Source organism: Natrix helvetica (genome assembly GCF_964273705.1).
Source record: "Natrix helvetica genome assembly, chromosome: Z".
Taxonomy (NCBI): Eukaryota; Metazoa; Chordata; class Lepidosauria; order Squamata; family Natricidae; genus Natrix; species Natrix helvetica.
In genome coordinates this window covers 135161499-135185584 of record NC_138554.1, presented here as the reverse complement: position 1 = coordinate 135185584, position 24086 = coordinate 135161499, and the positions used below count along the sequence as shown (strand labels likewise).

Genomic DNA, 24086 nt, shown 5'->3' with positions numbered 1-24086 from the left:
GACAAACGGGGGGGAAAAACAATTCTAGAAGAATTTCATATTGTAATAGAAAAAGGAATTGAGTTTTAATTTATGCATAGAAATGCAACGTACTTGGCATTATGCACAAGAATTATTATATGTTAATGTTAGTCATTTCCCCCTGCAGCTTCGTGTCAGCATAACATTCAGATGTAAATATTAGATGCAAAGGGAGTCCAGAATAATTTAGCCATCCCACTATCAACCTAAGGCATGGTAGGTAACAGTTGTATTGTAAGCAAAGAGGCAGAGACTTTTGAGAGGAGGGTTTGTCTAGCTGAGCTGAGGTTTCTTTCTCCCAAGTATATTTCTTGGCTACAAGACAAGTACACCTTGTGACACTTTTTCACTGTTCTCGCAGGCTGTTGCTTTTTGCTCTGTGGATGCTGTCAATACAATGAGTCTTTAAGAATGTAAGGCCAAGCAAATGTCATTCTTCCCTTGGGTTTCCAGGAAGGGATTTCACTCCCTACATCCTGGAGGAATGTGTGGGTGGATTTATACCAACAGTCAGATACAGTTCTTCTGTCTGGCTTAAAAACACGAACAGCGCCAAGGTTGTACTGTATAGATACCAGGACAGAAAGCTTAAATCTCTAACCTATGTTGCAGCCTGCAATATCTAATGCACAGAGCTGCAGGCAAGAGCTGAGATTTGATGGCTTCATTCAAGCAAGTGTGTACTTTACAAATTGGTTGAAACAGATTTATTAAAATGCATGTCCCCCATGACTCAGCAAAGCACGTGTTATGCTTCTAGTCCCCTTGATACTGGATCAAGAGACAGAGCTCATGCAGGATAAATGTGCATTTAATAAGTCTGCCTCATATTTTAAGAAACATTGGATCAGCTTGTGAGGGGACCCCGGTGGTGTGCCCTCATTAAATCAGTGACAAGTCAAAATCTCTTCTATGATACTTGAATTTAAAAACAATTTAAATTGAAAATCAAGCCAGGTTGTGTGATTTCTCGCCTTTTAAAACCAGGAAGGATAATTTATTTTGTTAATCGCAGGCATTTTAGTCCTACTTGTATTATTGGCTATATTAATCTTATCAAGATGAAGCAGATTTACTTGTGTGCACATTGATGACAGTACACAATTCACAGTGGTTCATGACTAATGGAGACAATAATATGACTCGATTCAGCAATTTTTCTGGCCCTTGTTATATCACCAAGCAGTGATGCTCAAATACTTCAACATACCTTCACTAATGTAAAGTCTATAAAGGTGCTTTACTAAAAATAAAAATAAAAACTGGATGCAACTTGGCACATAATAATAGCATGTTATACTTACTGTAAATAGCTTTTTGGTGATTGCAAATGCTTTTCTGCATTCAGGTAGTTCTAAACTTACAACAGTTGATTTAGTCACTGCTCAAAGTTACAACACTGAAAAAACTTATGACTTATGACGTTTTTCACGTGTAAAACCATTGCAGCATCCCCATGTCCAAATGATAAAAATTCAGACACTTGTCAACTGACTGACATTTATGACGGTTGCAGTGTCCCAGGGTCATGTGATCACCTTTTGTGATCTTTTGACAAGCAAAGTCAGTGGGGAAGGCAGATTCACTTAACAACCTGGTTACTAACTTAACAACTGTAGTGGTTCACTTAATTGTGGCAAGAAAGGTCATAGGATGGGGCAAAATTCACTTAAGTATCTCACTTAGCAAAAGAAATGTTGGGCTCAGTTGTAGTTGTAAGTCAAGGGCTACTTGCACCAGGATTTCCTTAGAGTAGAAATATTTCCATCTTCTTTTGAATTGGCTGGGGTGGGGGCTGGATCTGAAAATATATGGAAACAAACCTTGGTACCCTTAACATTTTAAGCATTGTACCATTGGCTTAGTGAAAGTTTTCTGTGAACTCATGTTTCTATATTTCAGTGATTCTTAAAGTGTGATCCTAGGACCGTGATGGCTAATCTTTTTCTAAAGGTATGCCAAAACTGTGTGCATGGATGCTATTGCGTGTGCGTGTCCACCCACCTGCACACGCGTGAGCGACCCCCCATTGTGCATGCACAAGCGACCCACGCACGGGGGGATTTTTACCCTCCCCAGGCTCCAGAGGCTTTCCTGCAGCCTAGGCAGGGTGAAAATGGCTTCCCCCAGCCCCCTGGAAGTCCGAAAATCAGCTGGCCAGCACACGCATGTCTGCAGGAGATGAGGGTTGCCGAGGGCTGCCATGCCGGTGAATATGGCTCCACATGGCACCTGTGGCACATATGCCATAGGTTCACTATCACGGTCCTAGGATGTCTGAATACCCCTCAAGACTCTCTTGGGGCCTATCAAATCTAAATTGTTTGCCTGAAAAACAATAAAAAATTAACACCTCGGTTGTGAGAAGCAATAGTGGCAGTGAATGCATCCATTTTAATTTTTAATTTTGTTTCATTTATTTAGTTGTATCTATTCTTTGTTATTTTTACAAATAACCCAAGGCAGCGAACATATGCAATGTATCTTCCTCTTCTTATTCTCCCTACAATAACAACCTTGTGAGGTTAGTTGTGCTGAGAGAGAGAGAGAGGGATTGACTCATGCCTAAAATGGGACTAGAACTCGCAGTCTCTTGGTGATTGGCCTAAAGTCACCCAGGTGGCTTTCATGACTAAAGCAGGACTTGAACTCATGATCTCCTAGGAATGGTGGAGAATTTTATCTCCTCCAATACCAATATCTTTATTCAGGAACTATAGTTAGTCCTCTACATATGACCATAATTAAGCCCAACATTTCTGGTGTAAGCAATGTATTTGTTAAGTGAATTTGTCCCATTTTACGACTTTTCTTGCCACAGTTGTTCAGTGAATCATTGCAGTTGCCAAGTTATTAAGGGAATATGGCTTCCCGATTGATTTTACTTATAAGGTCACAAAAGGGGATCACGTGACCTCAGAACCTTGCAACTGTCATAAATATGGATCTTGACAGACTTGAACACTGGGGCCTATCTAATAAAATTGAAATTCAATGTAGAGAAAAGTAAAGTCCTACACTTAGGTAAGAAAAATCAAGAGTACAAATATAAACTGGGAGAAACCAGGCTTAATAGCAGTGACTGTGAGAGGGCTCTTGGAGTCTTAGTGGACAACCAGCTAAATATGAGCCAGCCGTGTGCAGCTGCAGCCAAAAAAGCCAATGCAATCCCTAAGTTGCATTAACAGAGAGATACAATCAAGAACAAGTGAGGTCCTAATACCTCTCTATAAAGCCCCAGTAAGACCACACTAGAATATGCCATACAGTTTTGGTCACCACACTATAAAAAAGATGTTGAGACTCTAGAAAAAGTGCAGAGAAGAGCAACCAGGATGATTAGGGGACTGGAGAGTAAAACATACGAAGACTGGTTGCAGGAACTGGGCATGGGTAGTCTAGTGAAGAGAAGGACCAAGGGAGACAGGATAGCATCTTCCAATATTTGAGGAGCTGCCCCAGAGAGGAGGAAGGGGTCAAGCTATTTTCCAAATCACCTGAAGGCCAGACAAGGAATGATGGATGGAAACTGACCAAAGAGAGATTCAACCTAGAAATAAGGAGGAACTTTCTGACAGTGAGAACAATCAACCAATGCAACACAACTTGTCTTCAAAGGTTGTGGTGGCTTCATCACTTGAGACCTTTAAGAAGAGACTGGATTGCCATTTGTCAGAAATGGTGTAGGGTCTCCTACTTGAGCGGGTGGGTGGGTGGGTGGGGGGTTGGACTAGATGATCTATAAGGTCCCTTCCAACTCTGTTAATCTGTTAAATATGAACCGGTTGCCAAGTGTCTGAATTTTGATCATGTGACAATGTGGACACTGCAGTGGTTATAAAAGTGAAAACAATCATAAGTCACTGTTTTCAGTCCTGTTGTAACTTTGAACAGTCACTAAATGAACTCTTGTAAGTTGCGGACCACCTGTATTTCTTGACAGTTCTTGGCTCATGAACAGGACTTAGTGCAGGTATCTGTTACAACAGTGCTCCCAAACCTTTGGGGCCCCAGGAGCATGAAAGAGGTTTTTCCCCGCAAACCTGTGGGGGCATGGTTTTATTTGCTACCTGTATCCCTTGTTTGCGCAGCCCAGTGTCCGGCATGCCATGGCCCAGTGCCGGTCCATAGACAGGGGGTTGGGGACCCAGGTGTTACAAGTCATGATTGCAAAAACAGTGGGGTGCACCTGATGAAGCCCTAATGCAGGGGTGTCCAAACTTGGGAACTTTAAGACTTCTGGACTTCAACTCCCAGAATTCCCCAGCCAGCATGGCTGGCTGGGGAATTCTGGGAGTTGAAGTCCACAAGTCTTAACGTTCCCAAATTTGGACACTCCTGCCCTAATGTCAGGGATGCCATTATGCCCTTTGCCTCAGTCATGTCACAACATCCAAGGCAATCTATGTGGTTTGTCCCAGTGATATCGTGGTGCACAGCCTGTCCCAGTGGCGTAGCGTGGGTTGTCAGCACCCGGGGCAAGGCAAGTAATTTGCGCCCCCTAAAGCGAGGGCGGCCCAACTGCAGCTGCCCCTGGGTCGGCATCAGTCAAGTGAGGCTCTCCATGCTGGCCTCCTGCCTTCCTCTCGAGGAGGAGCTCGAAGGGCAGCGGGAAAAGGCTCGACTGAAGGGAAGCAGGTGCCGCGGGGGTGGGAGGCGCACTGGGGGCTTCGGGAAGGTGCCGGCTTCCCGGGGCGCTCCAGGCGGAGCGGGAGGACGCGGTGGCGTTGCAGCGGCGGGCAGACGGAGCGCAGCGCAGCGCCGCTCTCCTTCGGCTCCGCCTGGAGTGCCCCGGGAAGGCGGCGCCTTCCCGAAGCCCCCGGTGCACCTCCCACCCCCGCGGCACCTGCTTCCCTTCAGTCGAGCCTTTTCCTGCTGCCCTTCGAGCTCCTCCTCGGGAGGAAAGAGACGGCCACAGTCCGGCAAAGGGCGGCGCAGGGCGAGTCAGGGCGCCCCCCCAGATGTTGCGCCCGGTGCGGCCGGCCCCCCCTGCACCCCCCACGCTACGCCACTGGCCTGTCCCTTGTCACCCCCTGCAGACCCTGTGTGATGATAGGGGATTATTTCCCTTTAATGCAGAAAAGAAGGAAGCCCTATTCAACAAAATATCTGCCAACTAGTTCACAACAGTCAATACACTGGTAGTCTTCAGCTTACAACCATTCATTTACTGACTGTTCAAAGTTACAACAGCACTGGAAAAAAGTGACGTGTAATTTCCCCCCCATAATTAGGATTCTTGCAGCATCTAGGTAACATCATCAGTGCTAGAAGAAAGGGTCTGCAGAATGGAGGGGGTGGAGGAGGAAGAGGAGGAGGAGAATTGTGAAGTGTCAGTGCTCCCTGAGTTTGATGGTTTTCTTGCAGATGTTTTGTTACCCAATCAGGTAACATCAGCAGTGCTAGAAGGCTTTGCTCTCTTTATATGCAGTGGCTTGCCTTGTCAGTGTTGGAGGGAGTTGGTTCCTTCGTTAGGTTCTGGTTTACTGTTAGCTTGTTTGTCTGAGTTGATAGTTCCTTGATTGGAGTATTGTTTACTTTTTAATGGTTGGTTTAGTACTGATCTTGGTATCAATCTCTGCTCATCTGAGTGTTTATTGCTATCAACTGAGGAGGTCACCGAGGATCCCACATTTCAGTTGTTCAGCTAAACCCGATTAACGAAATTGCTGATGCTATAGCTAAAAGCAGAAGTTTGCATTGACAGAAGCAGAGTGCCAGATGTGTGTGTGAGAGAAAGAACTTTGGCCCTTACCTGAACGTTCGTTTTAAGTAGAATTGAGGGAGGGGTCACTGCTGGGATATCTCCAAAGCCTGATTGGTCCAGAGACTGAGGGAAATTTATTGTATGCTTCGTCATTCCCTGTTGGTTCCCAGTTTCCTCGAAGTCACAGTACGAATCTGCCAAAAAAACAAACAGACCACAGATCACCCAACCCTCCACCTGACTAGCTGACTAAGTCTTACTCGGGAGGGATGGGACCCCTCCCTCAATTCTACTTAAAACGAACGTTCAGGTAAGGACCAATGTTCTTTTACCAGTAGAATTGAGGGAGGGGTCACTGCTGGGACGTACCCAAGCTCAGTCCCAGGGAGGGACTAAGACCCAGGGGGAGGGGTGGTTGCTACCTGCTGAAGAACTCTGCGCCCAAAGGTCACGTCAGCAGATGTGAAGGAATCTATTCGGTAATGTCGTATAAAGGGAGTCGTGGATGACCAGGCGTTCACCCAACAAATGTCCTCAGGGCCCTTGTGGCCCATGCTGCAGTAGTAGCGGCACTCCATGTGGAGTGGGCCGTGATCCCCACAGGAGGAGACTGGCCTGAGGAGTCAAAGGCAGTGGAGATTGCTTGGCGTAACCACCTGTCAATAGTGGCAGATGAAACCCTAGCTCCCAGAGAACCAGGCTGAAAAGAAATGAAGAGGGCCTCAGACTTGCGAAAGGTCGCCGTATGCCCGAGATAAATGCACAGAGTGCGGCGGACATCCAAATGATGCCAAAGACGTTCCCTCTCGTGGGAAGGAGCAGGACAGAAGTTGGGAAGGATGACCTCTTGGGCCCAATTGAAAGGGGATTGACCTTTGGGAGGAAAGTAGGGTCCAGGCGCAGGACCACTCTATCATGGTGAAACTGACATAGATCGTCCTTGGATGAGAGGACCCCCAACTCAGAAATGCAACGAGCAACGGGGCCTAATGTGGGCTGCACCCTTTAGAAACCTCTTTATCAAAGGAAAATGAGAAAGGGGGAAAGTTTGTCTCTGGCAAGGACCGATGACAGAGCAGCCACCTGACATCTCAGGGTATTATGGGAGAGACCCCCATCCAGACCTTTCTGCAAGAAGTCTAGGACCTGTGCAACCGAAGCCTTGGTTGGGCAGATACCCAGAGGGGAACACCATTAGGCGAACCTTGACCACGTCAAATTGTAGATTCACGTGGTGGACGGTGGCCTGGAGTGCCTCAATGGTTGCTATGACTCGGGAGGACAAGTTAGCATTTCTCAAGAGGCGCTGCTCAAGTGCCAGGTGGTCAAGTGGAGCCACTGGGGCTCTGGGTGGAGCAGCACCCCCTGGCACAGGGCGACTTCCTCTTGAGGAATCCTCCATGGAGATGAGACAGAAAGCTGGACTTGGTCCACAAATCAAGGCCATCTGGGCCACTATGGTGCAATGAGGATGATGGTTGCCCTCTCTACCACTATCTTCCTCAGGGCCCCCGGGATGAGAGGGAGGGGAGGAAAGGCATTTAGCAGGCCAGCCGGCCATCTGCTTCTGAGAGCGTCTGTCCCTTCCACATTCCAAGCCAGAAAACACATGAAGAATCTCGGCAATTGGGTGTTAGTCGGTGTTGCGGACAAGTCTACTAGCGGCATGCCGAGATGCAGACAGATCTTGAGAAAGAGTTCGCACTGGAGTTGCCATTCGCCATGGTTGATGGTTTTGCAGCTCAACCAGTCAGCTTGATGATTGGCAATGCCGAGATGTGCTCCAACACAACCGACTTCAAGTGTCTCTCTGCCCAGGAGCTGAGTTTCAATGCCTCCTGCCACAGGCTCCTGGAGTGCATGCCCCCCTGATGGTTCATGTGAGCTTTCATTGCCATGTTATCCATTAAGAGGAGCAGGTGGCGGCCCACTATCGAGTCTTTGAAGTGCCAGAGGGCCAGCGGACTGCCTTCAGTTCCTAACCAATTTATATTGTGGCTCAGGTCTGAAGTTGCCCATCAACCCTGCACGACTTGGGAGTCCATCAAAGCCCCCCAACCAAAGAAGCTTGCATCTGTTGTAATTGTCATTCTGTTCGGCTCCCAGAACTTGGAGCCACGTTGCAAGGCCGGAGACAGCTACCATCTCAAGGATAGACGGATCTCTGGGTTGAGACAAATCGTCATTAAGGAGTTGCTCATTTGCTTGCGTTGGTATGGAATGAGAGTCCATTGGAGTGGCCTGGAATGAAGACGGGCCCAGGGAACGATCCCTATACAGGATACCATCTTGCCTAGAAGGCGTGCTAAGGTCAGGATTGAAACGGACTGACTTGCGCGTACTTGACGCACTAGGGACTGAAGGCTGGAGAGGTGCTCTGGAGAAAGCCAGACAAGACCCATCAGGGAATCTATCACCACCCCCAGATGAAGGATTCTGGTTGTGGGAGATAGATGGCTTTTGGGGAAGTTGATGGAAAATCCCAGGGATTGTAGAGTCTGAATGGTAAGTTGCAGGTCGAGGAGCGCCTGTGAGCGTGTCTGGGCCTGGAGGAGCATGTCGCCCGGGTAGCATTGGAGTCTCACCGGGTTGGAGCGTAGGTGAGCTGCCAATGCCTCCAGGACTTTTGTGAAGGTGCGAGGGGCCGAGGCGAGGCCGAAGGGAGGGGCATGGTATTGATAATGTAGCCCTTTGTGAGAGAATCTCAGGTACCTGCGATGGGATGTGGAGATAGGCCTCTGTTAAGTCCACTGATGCTAGGTAATCTCCTTGCCTGATCCCTTGGAGAATGGACCTGAGAGACAACATTTTGAACCACCTGTAGACCAGGTAACGGTTGAGTTGCTTGTGGTCCAGGATCACCCTCCATCCCCCCAAGGCCTTCAGAACAACAAAGAGGATGGAGTAATGACCCAACCCACATTCGGCCTCCGGAACCTCCTCAACCACCCGAATGTCCAGCAAATGTTGAATGGCTAGGAACATGAGGCGGCGGTGACCCGGGTCCTGAGACGGAAAAAAGGTCCTGAAGAACATCAGGGGCAGATAGAGAAACTCTAGGCATGGGCTGAACTTGATGGTCGACCTCACCCAGGTGTCCATGTTATCCAATCCCATCTGTCTGCGAAGTGTTCCAGGCGGCCGCCTATGGGAAGACTCGGGTTGGAGTCATTTCCTTTGCGGAAGGGGCGGCGCCCCCCCTCCATGAAAGGGCCACCTGGACTGGGCCTGGAACCTATTCCTGTCCTGGGAATAAGGTCACTGGGTTTGTCTATCAGATCTGCAGGGGGAGAACCTACGTTGATGGAAATCAGACTCAGGAGCCTTATAAGAAGGCCTACGGTAGTGGGAAGGGCGAGCGTCTGGCTTCTTTGCGTTGGTAGGCAGGACCTTTTTCTCGTCTTTATTCTGTATGAGAATTGGGTCTAGGCACTCACCAAAAAGATCAGTGCCAGCATATGGGGCCACTGCCATGTTCCATTTGGACTTATTGTCCATTTGCCAACTGCGGAGCCAGAGTAGCCGTCTGGAAGTCACCGAGATAGTTAACGCTCAGGTGCATATTTGATGGAATCCAGAGTGGCGTCCACCGAGAACTGCGTGGCAGCTATGATCTTCATGAGAACTTGTAGCAGGCGCTCATCCTGAGGCGGGATGTGGTCCTGCAGTTGACTAAGCTGCTAGAGCTGTCGCGGCTTATTTTTTCAGGCACGGCTTGCCGAATGGAAGGACGGCCGCGCCACGCTGGATCATTCTTCGCAGCCCTCCTACGGAGCTCTAAGGACAGAGCCTGTCACCCCTGCTGGCCCACGAACCAGACAGAGCTCCCAAGCCCTGGGCAGCGTAGAGAAGTCCGGACAAGTCTTCCCCAGCATGAGGCAATCCGGGAACCCAGTCTCATAGGGCAGCAGCTCAATTTGTAATTTAGTTGAATTTAAATAAGTCAATTAGCCAAATTAATCCAGAACTGAGAAATCTTGAATAAATATCTCCTCTAGGGAATCAAAGCCAGTGTTTGGAGCAAAGACTGAGGGGAAACTGGGAACCAACAGGGAATGACGAAGCATAAAAGAAGTTTCCCTCAGTCTCTGGACCAATCAGGCTTTGGGGATACCCCAGCAGTGACCCCTCCCTCAATTCCACTGGTAAAAATATATATTTCTGAACTCTTTTTTTTCTTTGAGAAAACCTTCCTTTGCAATGCTTATTGTGCCATAGCTTAATAAGAAAATGAATGAACTGGAATGTGTCTTGAAGATCCTGCTGCTTTAGTCAGAACGAGACACCATTGGGCTGCAAACTTCACTCCATTTGTATCTGTGTGCATGTATAAAAGGGGTGGGACTTACAACATGACAACACAACACCGCCCTCATTATTCTGCTCCATCGGCCTCTTGTGGAGGCTGCTGTTTCATCACGGAACAATGAAGATAAAATCCTCTTAGGCTCAAGACTTCAACTCCAGGGGAAATGTTACAAAGACAGTTCAGTAGCACTTAAATCTGAATAGAGCTGGAAGGGACCTTGGAGGTTTTCTAGTCCAACTCTCTGCTCAAGCAGGAGACACTATTTGAGACCAGTGAGACAAGCTTCCTTTGCAGCTGCAGGACAGATCGCTCCCTTTTAAAAATAATTCCTGTTTTGCTCCTCGCATCTTGATATCTACCCCTCTCTCCAAGTGGAAAAAGGTTGCTGTGCCTCGTCTTCATCATTACTCTTCGGGCAAGGGACTCCAACCTTGGCGGCTTTGTGAACTTCAGCTCCCAGATTGGAGACCCCTGCCCTAAGTGGAAGTTTTGCTGCTCACCTGGGCACCATGCACCAATCGGGGTTTTATCTTTGTTTTTTCCTGGCCCTGAATGATCATCCTGACAAATGAAGAATAAAAAGAAATTGAATTACTGAGTACGTGTAATCCTCGATTTACAACCATTTGTTTAATGACTGTTCAAAGTTACAGTGGCACGGAAAAAGGTGACTTATCACCAGTTTTCACACTTATGACTGCTGCAGCATTCCCATGAACACTTGATCAAAATTCAGATGCTTGGCAACTGACATGTACTTATGACCGTTGCACTGTCCCAGGGTCCTGTGATCACCAGTTGTAACTTTCCCAGCTGGCTTCCGACAAGCCATGGAAAAAGCCAGATTCACTTAACAACCACTCTTGTGTCATTTTAGCTCCCATTTACTGGGTAATTGGAAAGAACACTGACTGGCTTAAGAAAGTGATGTGCACACAACAGTGAACAGAGAGGTGTGAATTTTTTGCTTAGAATTAGTTGTGGTGGGGAAATCTAACAATATTGTGGTAGGTGTCAGCCCTTTAGGTAGGATATGTCAAGAAGAAGGCATTAAGGATTCCAGAAATGCTGTTTAGTAAGGTTGAATAAAAGGACCTCAAAAATTTTTCAGGATTCCTCTCTGTTCCATGTTACACCAAGCAAAATCAAGGCTGGGTTATTTTAAGTATCTTTCTTAAGCTTCTCTCTGTCTCTGGACTATGCAAGCAGATTCTCTGATATCTGCCCCCAAGGTCAGTTTTGCATTTCTTTATATAGATCTTGCATTCCGGTCAGAAGGCCTGATACAATGGCTTATGCTTTGCATGGAGATGTGATTTAATTTTATGACATTTGTCACAAAAGATTTAAAGGCTGTCAGGTAGTGGATGGAGTAAATTCTATTGGTTTGGATGGTAGGGTAAGGAGGTTGAATGGCAAGATGGAGGCTAAAACATAAGATGAACATTAACTGGAAATGGGTATGTCTAGTCTAGTGAAAAGAAAGACTATGGGGTGACATGATAGCAGTGCTCCAATATTTGAGGGGCTCCCACAAAGAAGAGAGGGGTCCACCAATTTTCCAAAGCACCTGAGGGCAGGACTAGAAACAATGGGTGGAAACTAATCAAGAGAGAATGAACTTGCAACTAAGGAGAAATTTCCCGACAGTGAGAACAATTAATCAGTAGAATGACTTTCTTCCATAAGTTATGGGTGCTCAAATGCTGGAGATTTTAAGAAGAGACTGGGCAACCTTTTGTCTGAAATGGTAGAGGGTCTCCTGCTTGAACAGGGCATTGGATTGGAAGATCTCCAAAGTCCCTCCCAATTCTGTTATTCTGATTCCACCTAAGAACTTCCGTCTGCTAGGAGTGTTAATGTTGATACAAATGATCTTGCAAGGTAGGATAATCTTTCATGGAGGATAACAACTTGTCAGGATGGTCAAAAGGAACGTAAGGTTCCTTCATCAGCATTAGCCTGGACTCAGTCACTTTTGAAATCCTTCCATATCTACAAGATCAATAGCAATAGCAGACTTATATACCACTTCACAGTGCTTTACAGGCCTAAGTGGTTTACAGAGTCAGCTTATTGCCCCCAACAATCTGGATCCTCCTTTTACCCACCTCGGAAGAATGGAAGGCTAGGTCAACCGTGACCCAGTGGTACTTGAACTGTCAAACTGCTGGCTATCAGCAGTCAGCAGAAGTAGCCTGCAGTACTGCATTCTAACCACTGCACCACCACGACTCTAGTTGATACTGGTAGTCCTTGACTTACAATCATTCATTTGGTGACCATTGAAAGTTATAATGGCACTGATTTATGATCATTTTTCATACTTCTAACCTTTGCAGCATCCTTACGGACACGTGATCAAAATTTGGATGCTTGGCAATCGACACATATTTCTGATGGTTGCAGTGTCCCAGAGTCACCAACTTTTGCGACCTTCTGACAAACAAAGTCAATGGGGAAGCCAGATTCAATTTACAGCCGTGTTACTAACGTAACAACTGTAATAAATCAATTCACAACTGTCTCAAGAAAGATTGTAAAATGGGTCAAAACCCATTTAATGACTGTTTCACTTAGGAACAGACATTTTGGGTTCAATTGCGGTCGTACATCATGGACTACCTGTACTTCTGTAAGCATTTGTGATTTAATGTTGTTGCTTAGCTGTTGATTAGAATGGCTAATCTTTTCATGGCCAAGAGTTATCTTGTAGGAAGAATGGAAGGAAGAAAGAGAGAATGGTGTTTAATTTTTTATTTAAAATAAATATTGTGTGTATCCTTAATCAGAATGCATTTCCGAATTGCAGTTATTGTAGGAGATGAACACATCAACGCATCGTAAGTCTTGAGTACCTGCGTGCCCACAAGAGAGCTAAGTCCAGCCCAGACCTCTCTTATCTCCCACTCATTTCTCTTAACGACCAGTTGGTCAGATTCTTGTAAAGAGCTTGCAATAAATTTTTATGCCTATTTGAACTTCCTGAACCGCCTGATTCCCCTGGCGCTTGACAGTTATTTCATATTTGGAGCTAAACTCAACATAAAGAGCAGATGACACCGATTTTGGCAATCAGCTTCAAATAATGTGCTTGTTAATCCTTCTCTGCCCACAAAGGAATCCACAAAGACACCAACTTCTTCCCATTTTCCCTACAGGAGTTGCAATCATTTTGCTTCCTTCTGACATCCTGTTTTCTCACTAATGAGAAAGGCGTGTTAGGGAAGTGACTTCCTTTGCTGGGAAGAGTGAAAAAAGTGAGAGACTCACTCCCCACGAGCTGAGTTGGGACCTCAAATCTCTAAGTTCTTACCTAGATTATAAAAATAAGCGTTCACCAAGTTATGATGGCAAAAAGTGATGCTGGCCAGCTGCAATTCTCTACAGCTATTCATCGGGAGAGATAGATCCCAGGAGAATAACATGTTTTTGATTACTGTTTTTACTCCTGAGTCCAATTACTAGTTTCTAAGTTTTCATGTGGGAATTAGCAGGCTAGGTTAGCAACCCAGTGAGTTTCTGAGAGTAGATATTGGGCAGGAAAAAATAATATCCAGTTACTCCTATTTCTTCCCCCAACAAAGGAAAGGCATACCCCTGCTTAAAAGTTCACCTTTGAGCCATTGAGATAATTGTGTTGTAGATAGTGGGGTTTTGTTTTGAGGGGCATGGAAGAGTGGAAAGCCACAATCCAGCTTCATTTTATGTGTGATCAGGCATAAAAAGAAGCCAGGACATGTGGGTAGATGAATGTGGCCACTGATTAATTAAGCCAAATTTGGAATAATTAAATAGGGCACAGGACTGCTTTGATATTGTCAACAGTTCTTGGTAAATACCAAGTTATAGGTAGTCCTCGATTTACAATCACATCTGTGTCCAAAATTTCTTGGACAGTTATTAAGTGAGTTTTGCCCCATTTTACAACATTTTTTTGTCTATCCTGTTAAGACAATGTGTAACCAGTTACAACATGGCTCTTTACAGGAGGACTGAATGATGAGGCTAGTCCTTATCTTCTCTAGACCAGTAAGTTTTAATCCAACAATTCAAATGTGTTTTTTGGAAGAAAAGAAGAAACTGCTATATTTTTAAACATTGTACAGGGCTGTACCATCAGATAGAGACTGGTTGAGCTAGGGGAGGAGTCAAAGGGGGAATTAGTCTGGAATCTTTGCAGAAGCACAAGAGGGCAAGGTCTGACAACACACACACACACACCCCGAATGCCATTGAATTTTACCTAATCCCAAATCACCAGAAAAGATTCCTGTGAAATAGACAGGAGGATTAAAGTAGCTAATTGAACAGTTCATATGTGGATCTGGTTGTTCATACGTGACAGGTGCAGTCCCATCACTTTCATTGAGTTATCATGCTTATAAAGAAATTAAAAAGTCCCAAAATTGCTGCTGGGCACCACATTGGGGAAGATTTTTCTCTCTGTGTGTCTCTCCTTCCTTCCCTCCCTCCCTCTCTCTCTCACACACACGCATTGTACATTCTTACCTTCATCCTCTGTTATCTATTTCCTATTTCTTCTGTCATCTTTCTATTCTAAATTTAGGTTGTAAGTTACTTGGGGCAGGGAACTGTCACTTTTCCTTATCCAAGGCCCCTTATATACCAATTGCATCACTATTTAGGGTGCCACATAATCATTCGTGCAAGAGAATCCTATTCTCCTAAGCAAGCTTCTGTTTGCTTGGTCCTCTCTTCTTTCCTTCCTTCCTTCCTTCCTTCCTCCCTCCCTCCCTCCCTCCCTCCTCCTCCTCCTCCTCCTCTTCTCCTTTTTTATGAATCCTTTTCATTTTCTTTTTATGCTGAATTGGCAGCACCACACCTGTGTTTCCGTTCAACATGGACCTTATTAAAATGTATTTTAAGAGAAGCTAATCTTGGCTATTTTGTAAGGCTCTACCCCCCCCCCTTTTTTTTTTTCTTCTTCTTCTAGGAAAACATTTTGGGAGTAGGAAGATCAGTTTTTACTGAAAACATACATTTGGATTCAACTTCATCTACACATGATTTTTTTTAGGCTGTAATAAAAAGGAAACTTACATTTTCTATTGAAAAGAAAGTGTATTTTGATAAAGGAGAATATTTGTAGCTCAGAGTTGAAATGAAGGGTCTTTGATGATCTCTGAGCTTGATAGTCTTCTTGCAGATGTTTCATTACCCAACTAGATAACATCACCAGTGCTAGAAGTGCAAACCCTTTTAGCACTGATGGTGTTGCCTAGTTTGGGTAATGAAACACCTGAAAGAAAACAACCAAATTCAGAGAGCATCAAGGATTTCTGATCAGTAAGATTACATGTTTCATTTCAAAGACCCTTTTGAAGAGAATTGAATAGGTACATCAGACTGGAGCTAACTGTAGGGGTGACAGTGTATTATGAACATGTTTTATTGTTTTCCTTGTGTCAACTTGTATTTTTGTATCAGTTTTATGTATTTGATATGGTCAATTGACAATAAACCCCTCTCTCCTTCCCTCCCTCCCTCCCTCCCTCCCTCCTTCCTTCCTTCCTTCCTTCCTTCTTTCCTGGTTGCAGTAGATTTATTAGAACTTGAATTATAGATCATAAAAAAATTAATCACCAGGTCTTAAGTTTCACTTGAATATGTATCTGTCAGACCTTCCTGATATTGCTGAACCAATTAACCCATAATGGCCAAATCTGAAGGATTCTTGGAGCAGAAGTTCAGCAGCAATTTAATAAAATAAAACAAATATACATTTTAATTCACCAGAGAGAGCAAGAGTCTTAATGATATAAATACTACAGATATTTTTTTTTCCTGAAAGAAATGATTTCATTTGAGAAAAGCTGGTGTATATAAAAACACATTGAATAATATTCAATAACCAACTAGATAATATTTGCAATATTTGATCACTGACTTTGCTTTAAGAATTATTCTCTTGGCTATGTGTTTTTCTGTAAACTTCAACCTAAGTTATACCTGTATAACTTTGCGTATCTGTACTCATACATACATACTGTACATATGTCTATTGCAAATCCAACCGTTGCATTTTATTTATGGAAAGGATGAATAAAAGCTGTGAAACAGGAAAAATATTGCAGAGCCATAACAGTGAAAGTGTGAAGAGCTCATTTTTAAATATGTTTTTAAAATTCAAAACTCCTTTAAAGTTATTTCCTTAACTCATACTTCCACATTATTCAGTATGTTTATTATGTGCACTATTTTAACCAACTGTGTATTCATGGCATGGTCCGAACTTCCTCCGTGGAATAAATACGTGGAGTAAGTATCTTTTCAGAACTTTATTTTCTGTTTGTATTTGCATAATAGACTCCTGCTGCATATAATTTAAGTTGGGAAGTGGGCATATGAGGACTGTCCATGTTCTTGCAATCACCTTATTTATGTTCTCTAGGGTGATGGTTGAGATGCTAAATCATAAATTCAAAATTTATTGAAAACTAAAATGGAATTAGTATCTATTAAAATATATGATTAAATTGTGTTTTGTCAGAGTGTATCTCAAGTGCATTGACAAAACACAATTGATTCAGATAAATTATATAGCTTTTAGAGAAGTGGACTTTTCTCAGAGAAGTTTGTAATCTAAAGGCTAACAATACATTCATCCCTTAATTGAATTTGGAAAGTGCATACTACAGATAATATACTACAGATAGTTCTCAACTTACAGCCATTCATTTTGTGATTCTTCAAAGTTACAACAGCACTGAAAATGTGGTTTATGACCAATTTTCACACATACGACCATTGCAGCATCCTCATGGTCATGTGGTCAAAAGTTGGGCACTTAGCAACTGGCGTGTATTTATGACAGTTGCAGTGTCCCAGGGTCATGTGATCACCATTTGTATCCTTCCCAGCCAATTTCCAACAAGCGAAGTCAATGGGAGAAGCCAGATTCATCTAATGACCACATGATTCACTTAACAACTGCAGTGGGTCACTTACCAATAATGGCAAAAACACCGAAAAATGGTTTTCAAAACTCACTTAATTGCTGCCTTGCTTAGCCATGGAAATTTTGGGCTTGTAAATTGTTGTAAGGTGAGGAGTACTTGTAGTCACTGCTGGGGTTAAAGACACATCACTCTGCCAGACATTAGAAATACTTTTTTTGCAGAATTGGATAAGGATCAACTCTGACTATCTATTCATCAATAGGTAATGCTGGAGTGACAGAATGAAACAATTTGGATTTGTATATATAAATACTTCTGAAACTTACCTTTTGTATGAAGGTTCGGTACGCCAAACCTGCACTTCTGCAAGTTCTTACTGAAATGGATACCAGATGCAAAGGCTTAATCTAAGTGCAGTGCATTAAACAATTAGTGTGGCTCATTGCACCAACCAGAACACACTTTTTATTTTTGACTGATGGATGATAAACACAGCCATCTGCTCCTCACTATGGGCGCCAGAAGGAAAGAGGACAAAATGCCCTTCTTCCAGACAGGATCTTAGAGGCAGTCCCAACTTCCAGGAGCAGTGAAAATCCTCTAAAACGGGGCAAATTTCTCCTCTCTTTTGGAACACTAACCGGATTTACAGTTACATGTGATCAAGTTCTGTTTTTAAAAGCTGCCCTTGTTATGTTTGTCACAGGCATAGTATACAAGTAGTAGTCCTTGACGAAACAACTATTCATTTAGCGACTGTTCAAACTTACAACGGCATTGAAAAAAATCATTTACGTCTGTTTTTCACACTTATGACCTGTGCAGCATCCCCGTGATCACATGATCAAAATTTAGATATTTGGCAATTGGCATATGTTTGTGACGGTTGCATTGTCCAGGAGTTATGTGATCACCTTTTGTGACTTTCTGATGGGGAAGCCAGATTCACTTACCAACTGTGTTACTAATTCAACAACTGCGAAGATTCATTTAACAACTGTGGAAGGAAAAGTCATATAATGAGACAAAACTCACTTAACAACTGTCTTGGGCTCAATTGTTGTCCTAAGTTGAGGACTTCCTATGCATACAAATGCACATGCAGCCTCCACATATTATTTCTTTATATTTCCTCTTTCTAAAGCACTCATGTCCCTCAGAGGTGTTGTTGGATTGCAACTCTCAGAATTCTACATCCTGCTTTATTATGCCAATGGGGAATTCTGGGACTCAAAGTCATGGTGTAGCTGGAAGAAATCTTTTGGAGAAAGCTGATTTAGAAGATTGGGTAAAGGAGTAGAGAACTCTTCCAGTTGTGTAAATTCAAGATAAAATTGATAGATGTGAGGTATTTCTTATATTAACATGAATTTGGGCAAACTCCGGGAGGATGAGGGCAGGGGTGTGTGACATGCTATGTATTCATGGAGTCATGAAGAATTGGACAAGATTTAGCAACTGAACATCAACAACAACTTGAAAATGATGGTGAAAAGAATGCACAGTGAAGAAAATCAAATACTAAGTTAACTATAATTGATGGTTATCTACTGTTGGGCCACAAGGATGAACAGTGGTGATAGGGAAGAGAAAGTTGCTGTTCTGCAAAATCATGTTTTCTTTTTTTTTAAATATTTTTTTTATTTTCAAAACAAACACAACACATCCTTCTTTACATACTGCAGAAAGAGTATCAGTTGGTTACAAAAAGGCTTTTGTGCATCTCTTCCACAGTCAACAAACATAATTCATATTAACTCAAGTATTTTAACTCAGATATTTATACATGTTACCATCATCATACCTCCATTTTCATTTGACTACAATTGTTTAAACGTCCTTCATCATAAAATATACCAAGATTTAATACATAACCACATACTGGATTTCATGTACTATTTCTAAAATCCTCCATTAACACTGAATCCTTATGTCCTATTCTAGCTAAACATCCATAATATTTAATAACAAAATTTTCTAATCCTCCTTTCCAAATCACAGTTTACAATTTACATCCAGTTTCCTTATGTTGTACCCATACCTATATATACGTTGTTACCATTATCCCTCCTTTATTTAACTATATCCTGTATCATAACATTTTCCCCATAATAATCAAGACTTAACTGTATCTAACAGTTCTTTTTTTTATTAACCTTTATATATAATCCAAAAGGATTTCTAATCTTCCTTTCATGGGTACCATTCAATGTTCATATCCAATTATTACTTATCATAACACTACACATTGTATACCTTTTTATCTTTAACAATTATTTATTTAACTATATCTATTGCCACTAAATTTCACTAAGTTTAACTAGTTTTAAATTATACTCTTCCATCTATCAACCTGTATCTTTCCAGTAGGAAAACAGTCTCATGTCTTCTGCCATTTGTGGTGTCAGTCCTCTAATCATCTCCTTAATCAACTTTGTATGGACTCCTCTTAGCAACTCCTTGCTTATAAAGTCTCTCATGTATTTTCGATGCTCTTCTTCTGTTTCCTTAATCAGCTTATATTTGATTGTCAGTAATGTTATCAATGATATTGCTAATAAAATTTCTCTCTTTAAATCCATAAATTCTTTTGTTTTCTCTTCTTCTGTATCTTGCCATCTGGGGTAGATTTCCCCTCCACTTAATTCCTCTTTCAGTATTCCACTCTTTCCATTTTCAAAGACAAACCAATCACCATAAATATCAGCAAATTTAATTCCTTTATATTCATTTTCCTCTTCAATTTTTAGCATTTTAACCACCACTTTTTACACTTGATAAACATCCCCAACTTCTTCATCATATTTTACTGTTAGATGCTCTAAGTCTTCCAACTTCTTCCCTATCTTCTCATATGTGTTTGATAATTTCTGTATTTCTAAGAATATCTTTTGCAGACTTAGTTTCTTTCTGCTGTTGAAATTGTGCCATTATCTCCAGCTAACAAACCCTGCTGCTCTAGCTTGGAAGGTTTTAACAAGATTAAGCATAGATTCACAATAACGTTTTATTTTCACATTTCTCTGATTAAAAATATACTTCAAAGGGACATCTGTATGCTTTTCTTCTTATCACTCTCTATAAACAAGCAGTGAGGCCTTGGAATGCCAAGCCAGGATAATCAGTGAGAAAAGTAAGAGTGTTTCATTTCCAATACACAAACCTCCAAGTAGCAGTATGATTGTTGCAATTTTCTTTGTTTCTTTTTGTATCTTTTTTGTATTTCAAGTTTAAAAAAAAGTCCGATTCTTGAATGAGTTAGAAGAACACCCACAGTAATGAAAGAGGAGAATTTTAGCCCATAGATTACAAAGAATAATAAAAGGAAAAAATAGAAGAAGAAAACTTAATCCATTCATTTTAAAAGGCTTGCATAAATTCTATCCATGAAGATAGCATTTAAAAAGTAAGATAACTCACTGTCCAAAACCATTCCAAACTTAATTCCGCTGCTTATTTCTTCTGTTCTCCAATTAAAATTAATTTTTAGTTTTTTATAGGCAGTCTCTTTTAAAATGGTAAAAATTCCTCACCAGCTGGAAACACTTTCTCTTTCTGTATCTTTCCGTTTTAGAGCCGCCCCAACTTCATCAGCCTAATGGCTGGATTTTTTGTCACCGGCTTGAAGAACTTCTCTTGGATCGATCAGGGACTTTGCGATGTCCCTGAGATCAGCAAGACGTATTCTTCCTGTTCACCGTCTCTGCGGGACGGTTTAGGTCCGATTGGACCACCCAGCAGCAAAAGTATTGGCTGCAGTCTCGGAGCATCGAGACCGCACGTCCATATGGTCGCGACGTTGGCTCCTCCTCCCAAAATCACATTTTCAATTTTATTCCTAACTATGGCAATCTTCTCCAACTTGGTTTTTTATGATGTATGGACAACATGCTGCTATGCTATCTAAACCGACCTTGCCGGGGTAAATGGGTATTGAAGTCCAAAATATCCTGAAGGCACAATATAGGGAAGATTCATACTAAAGTGATAGTAGGGATCAATGCAACCTAGCCTACAGCTGACTTTCATTTATTGCCAAATTGCCCATACTGAGAAGTGGGTCAGCTTGCTGAAAATGTTTGTTTGGTTGTGTTCAAATGGCAAATCAGGAGCTGCTGAGTTTCAGTTAGTAGTCAATCCGCTTCTGTTTTGGTTAAGCAACTAGACGATCAGCACCAGTGGAACAGCAAGCCAAATCTCAATTACACAGCTGCCTTAGCTTTGCCAGTGGCAAAAAAAAAATCACAGTGAAAATATTACAGCACAATAATAAATTAACAATAGATTTTCAGCACTTCTAGCTGGTTTATAATGGAATTACAACCATGTCCATTGAAAGAAATTGTTCAGTCTCAGCTTCAATTAAATTAAAAGCATTTTGAAGCGTGAGTTCCTATAGGCGTTATTGAATTGAACTCCTAACAACCTGAGACAACAACATGGCCGATGACAAAGGATATTGGGAATTGTAGTTCCAGAGCAGTTGGCAGGCTCTAGGTTAAAACTAAGGATGAAGAGAGATGGAAACATTGCGAGGACTATGGTAGCAGCATTTTCATAAATATATTATACAGAATAACAGAATAACATAGTTGGAGGTTATCCCTACTCTTAATTCTCTGCTCTACCATTTTGGACAAATGGATATCTAATCTCTTCTTAAAAACCTCCATATTATCATGTCTATTTGTATACGGAGAGAACAATTATAGTGACAATTTCAAGCATAGTTTTAAGCAGTGTCAGGAGCTGAATGCATGGCAGCGTTCCAATATTTGAGGGGCTGCCACAAAAAAAAAGTCAGACCACCTGTTCTCCAACTCTGTTATTCTGTTTTTCTAGCTATTAGGTTAGGCAGTTCACTAGATATTGAAAGACCGGTGCATATTTATGCTTTTTTTCCTGTCCTGCCATTTGCTAATATTCTCACTTTTTTTCTTGGACTCTAAACTCTTTATAGGCAAACTTTTACTGCCATTTACACATTTGAGTCATTGATAAAAATACTGGCCAGAGGATTTTGTATGACTGAATTCACCTTCCTTCGAGACCCCTGGAACTGGCTGGATTTTTCTGTTATTATCATGGCGTAAGTAACTTTACTGTATTATTTCCCTCCATCTCCCTGGACTGAGCTTTATTGAAGTTTTATGATGCGATAATATGTGTTGCTCACCCATGCCTTTCTAAAGAATTAATTTTCTGTATTGATGTTTTGGGAAGGAACTTCTTTAGATCAGCTATTCCTCTTCTCGCCAGATAGCCTGGAACAACATCTCCCATAATCCCTGGTGAGCATAGGGAATTGGTCATCCCAACTCATCTGACAAGCACATGCTTGGGGATGGTGGTTTCGATTTTGCTGGCAACCTATTTAACTAAGTAAAACGAGTAACTTGCTACAAAGGAAATTCATAATTAAGTGAAACATATTCCAGAGTACTTTTATTAGGAACAATAATATCAGCCACAGTGAATAGTGCATCCTAACATTTGGCACATGTTAAAGGCTGACTTAGCTATTGGCATCTTTTCTCTAACACTTTGACAGAGTGTCAAGTTTCAGATGATTCTTCTTCTGAAGTCTAGACCAGATTCTTTAAATAGATTTCTTAGCCATTTCCAACCTGCTTAGCTTCTGTTCCATTCTGAAACAAATGTATAGGGAAATGTAGTTTTAACAGGAGAGGATTACAGCCAAAGTCCCTCTGTTTAAAATGCTACTATAAATTTGTGGCATAGAAATTCTCTCAGTGATTGAGTCTTCATTGACACATTGCAATACATTTTGGGGAGTGACCCCTGAAGTTAGTGTAGCAAGAGTTGCTGCATTCCATCGACTATCTGACTATCTGCCTAATTAATTTTTTATTTTGACTGATGAAGCTTTGTCCAGTTGCCATGATTCAACCTTTTAGATAGTTCTCAGTGTATAGTTTTCAGCACTATATTGGAAAAACCTTCATTGCTAAATTGATATAAATCCTTACCTCTCCTATCTATGAAATCGAACCTATGACAGGAATGAGTTTATGCCTACCATGGTTCCCATATTGTACTAAGTCATCATGTGGCTTGCTGGTTTTGGCTTTTTTGTAATGTGAAGCAAGCAAACTGTGGTTTACTCAATAAAACATAAAGAAATCACAGTTTAGACCCATAGGTGAATACAGTTGTACTTTAAGTGGGGGATATCCTAAAACCTTAACACCAAATCCACTGCAACTCTATGAGAATCAACTGAACCTTTACACATAGGGCTATTGAGAAGATCTTTCAAATGAAAGGGATTAAAATCCCTATTAGGAACAATAACTTCTTTAAGACAAAGTGAATATTTTTTTTTAAAAATGTGCAGGACTGGGAAGTGAGATCAGAAATGTCAGTGTGTACAAATTTGAGGGGCATAGAATTTTTTTCCTGTGGAACTTGTGATCTGGATATGCATCAAAGCAAAACAACTAATTCAGCCAGATGTCCCATCGTCCACCTTCAAAGCTTTATCAAACCTTCATTAAAATCCTGCTTCTATGGTGCACTTTGCCTTGTCATGTCAATGTTATTCCTCTTTGCCAGACACGACACCTCATTGAGATGATTGTGGCTGAATTGCAAAAGGCAGTCAGCTATAACTTTGGCAGGACCACGGTGAGAATGATAAAGATTCTTGAGTTTGACTGAAACAACAAGCCCGTGAGGAATTACTAGCTAAATTAGTTATTCCTAACTGACTGAAGTAAACTAAACTGAACTAAGTGAATTAACAACTAAAAGCCACACACAACCAGGCACCATATAAATACAGGTAGACCACAATTGACCCCAAAATGTATGTTGTTAAGTGAGAAATTTGTTAAGGGAGTTTTGCCCTTTTTATGACTTTTTTTTTGCCACATTTGTTAAACCAATCAACACAATTGTTTAAATGAATCAGGTTTCCCCATTGCCTTTGCTTGTCAGAAGATCGCAAAAGGTAATCACATGAGCCCCAGTCACTGCAACTGTCATAATTGTGAGTCAGTTGTCAAGCACCTGAATGTAAATCATGTGACCATAGGGCAGGGGTGTCCAAACTTGAGAACTTTAAGACTTGTGGACTTCAACTCCCAGAATTCCCCAGCCAGCC

General features: G+C 42.1%; 1 protein-coding gene across 1 annotated transcript in view; it reads left to right on the top strand.

Annotated features, from left to right (window-relative positions):
• LOC309401147 (sodium channel protein type 5 subunit alpha-like) overlaps positions 1-24086 on the top strand; it is a 372397-nt gene that overhangs the window by 79239 nt on the left and 269072 nt on the right. The window contains 2 exon segments of the mRNA XM_081970165.1: positions 16239-16319; positions 21921-22049. Coding sequence (XP_081826291.1) covers positions 16239-16319; positions 21921-22049 — 210 coding nt within the window.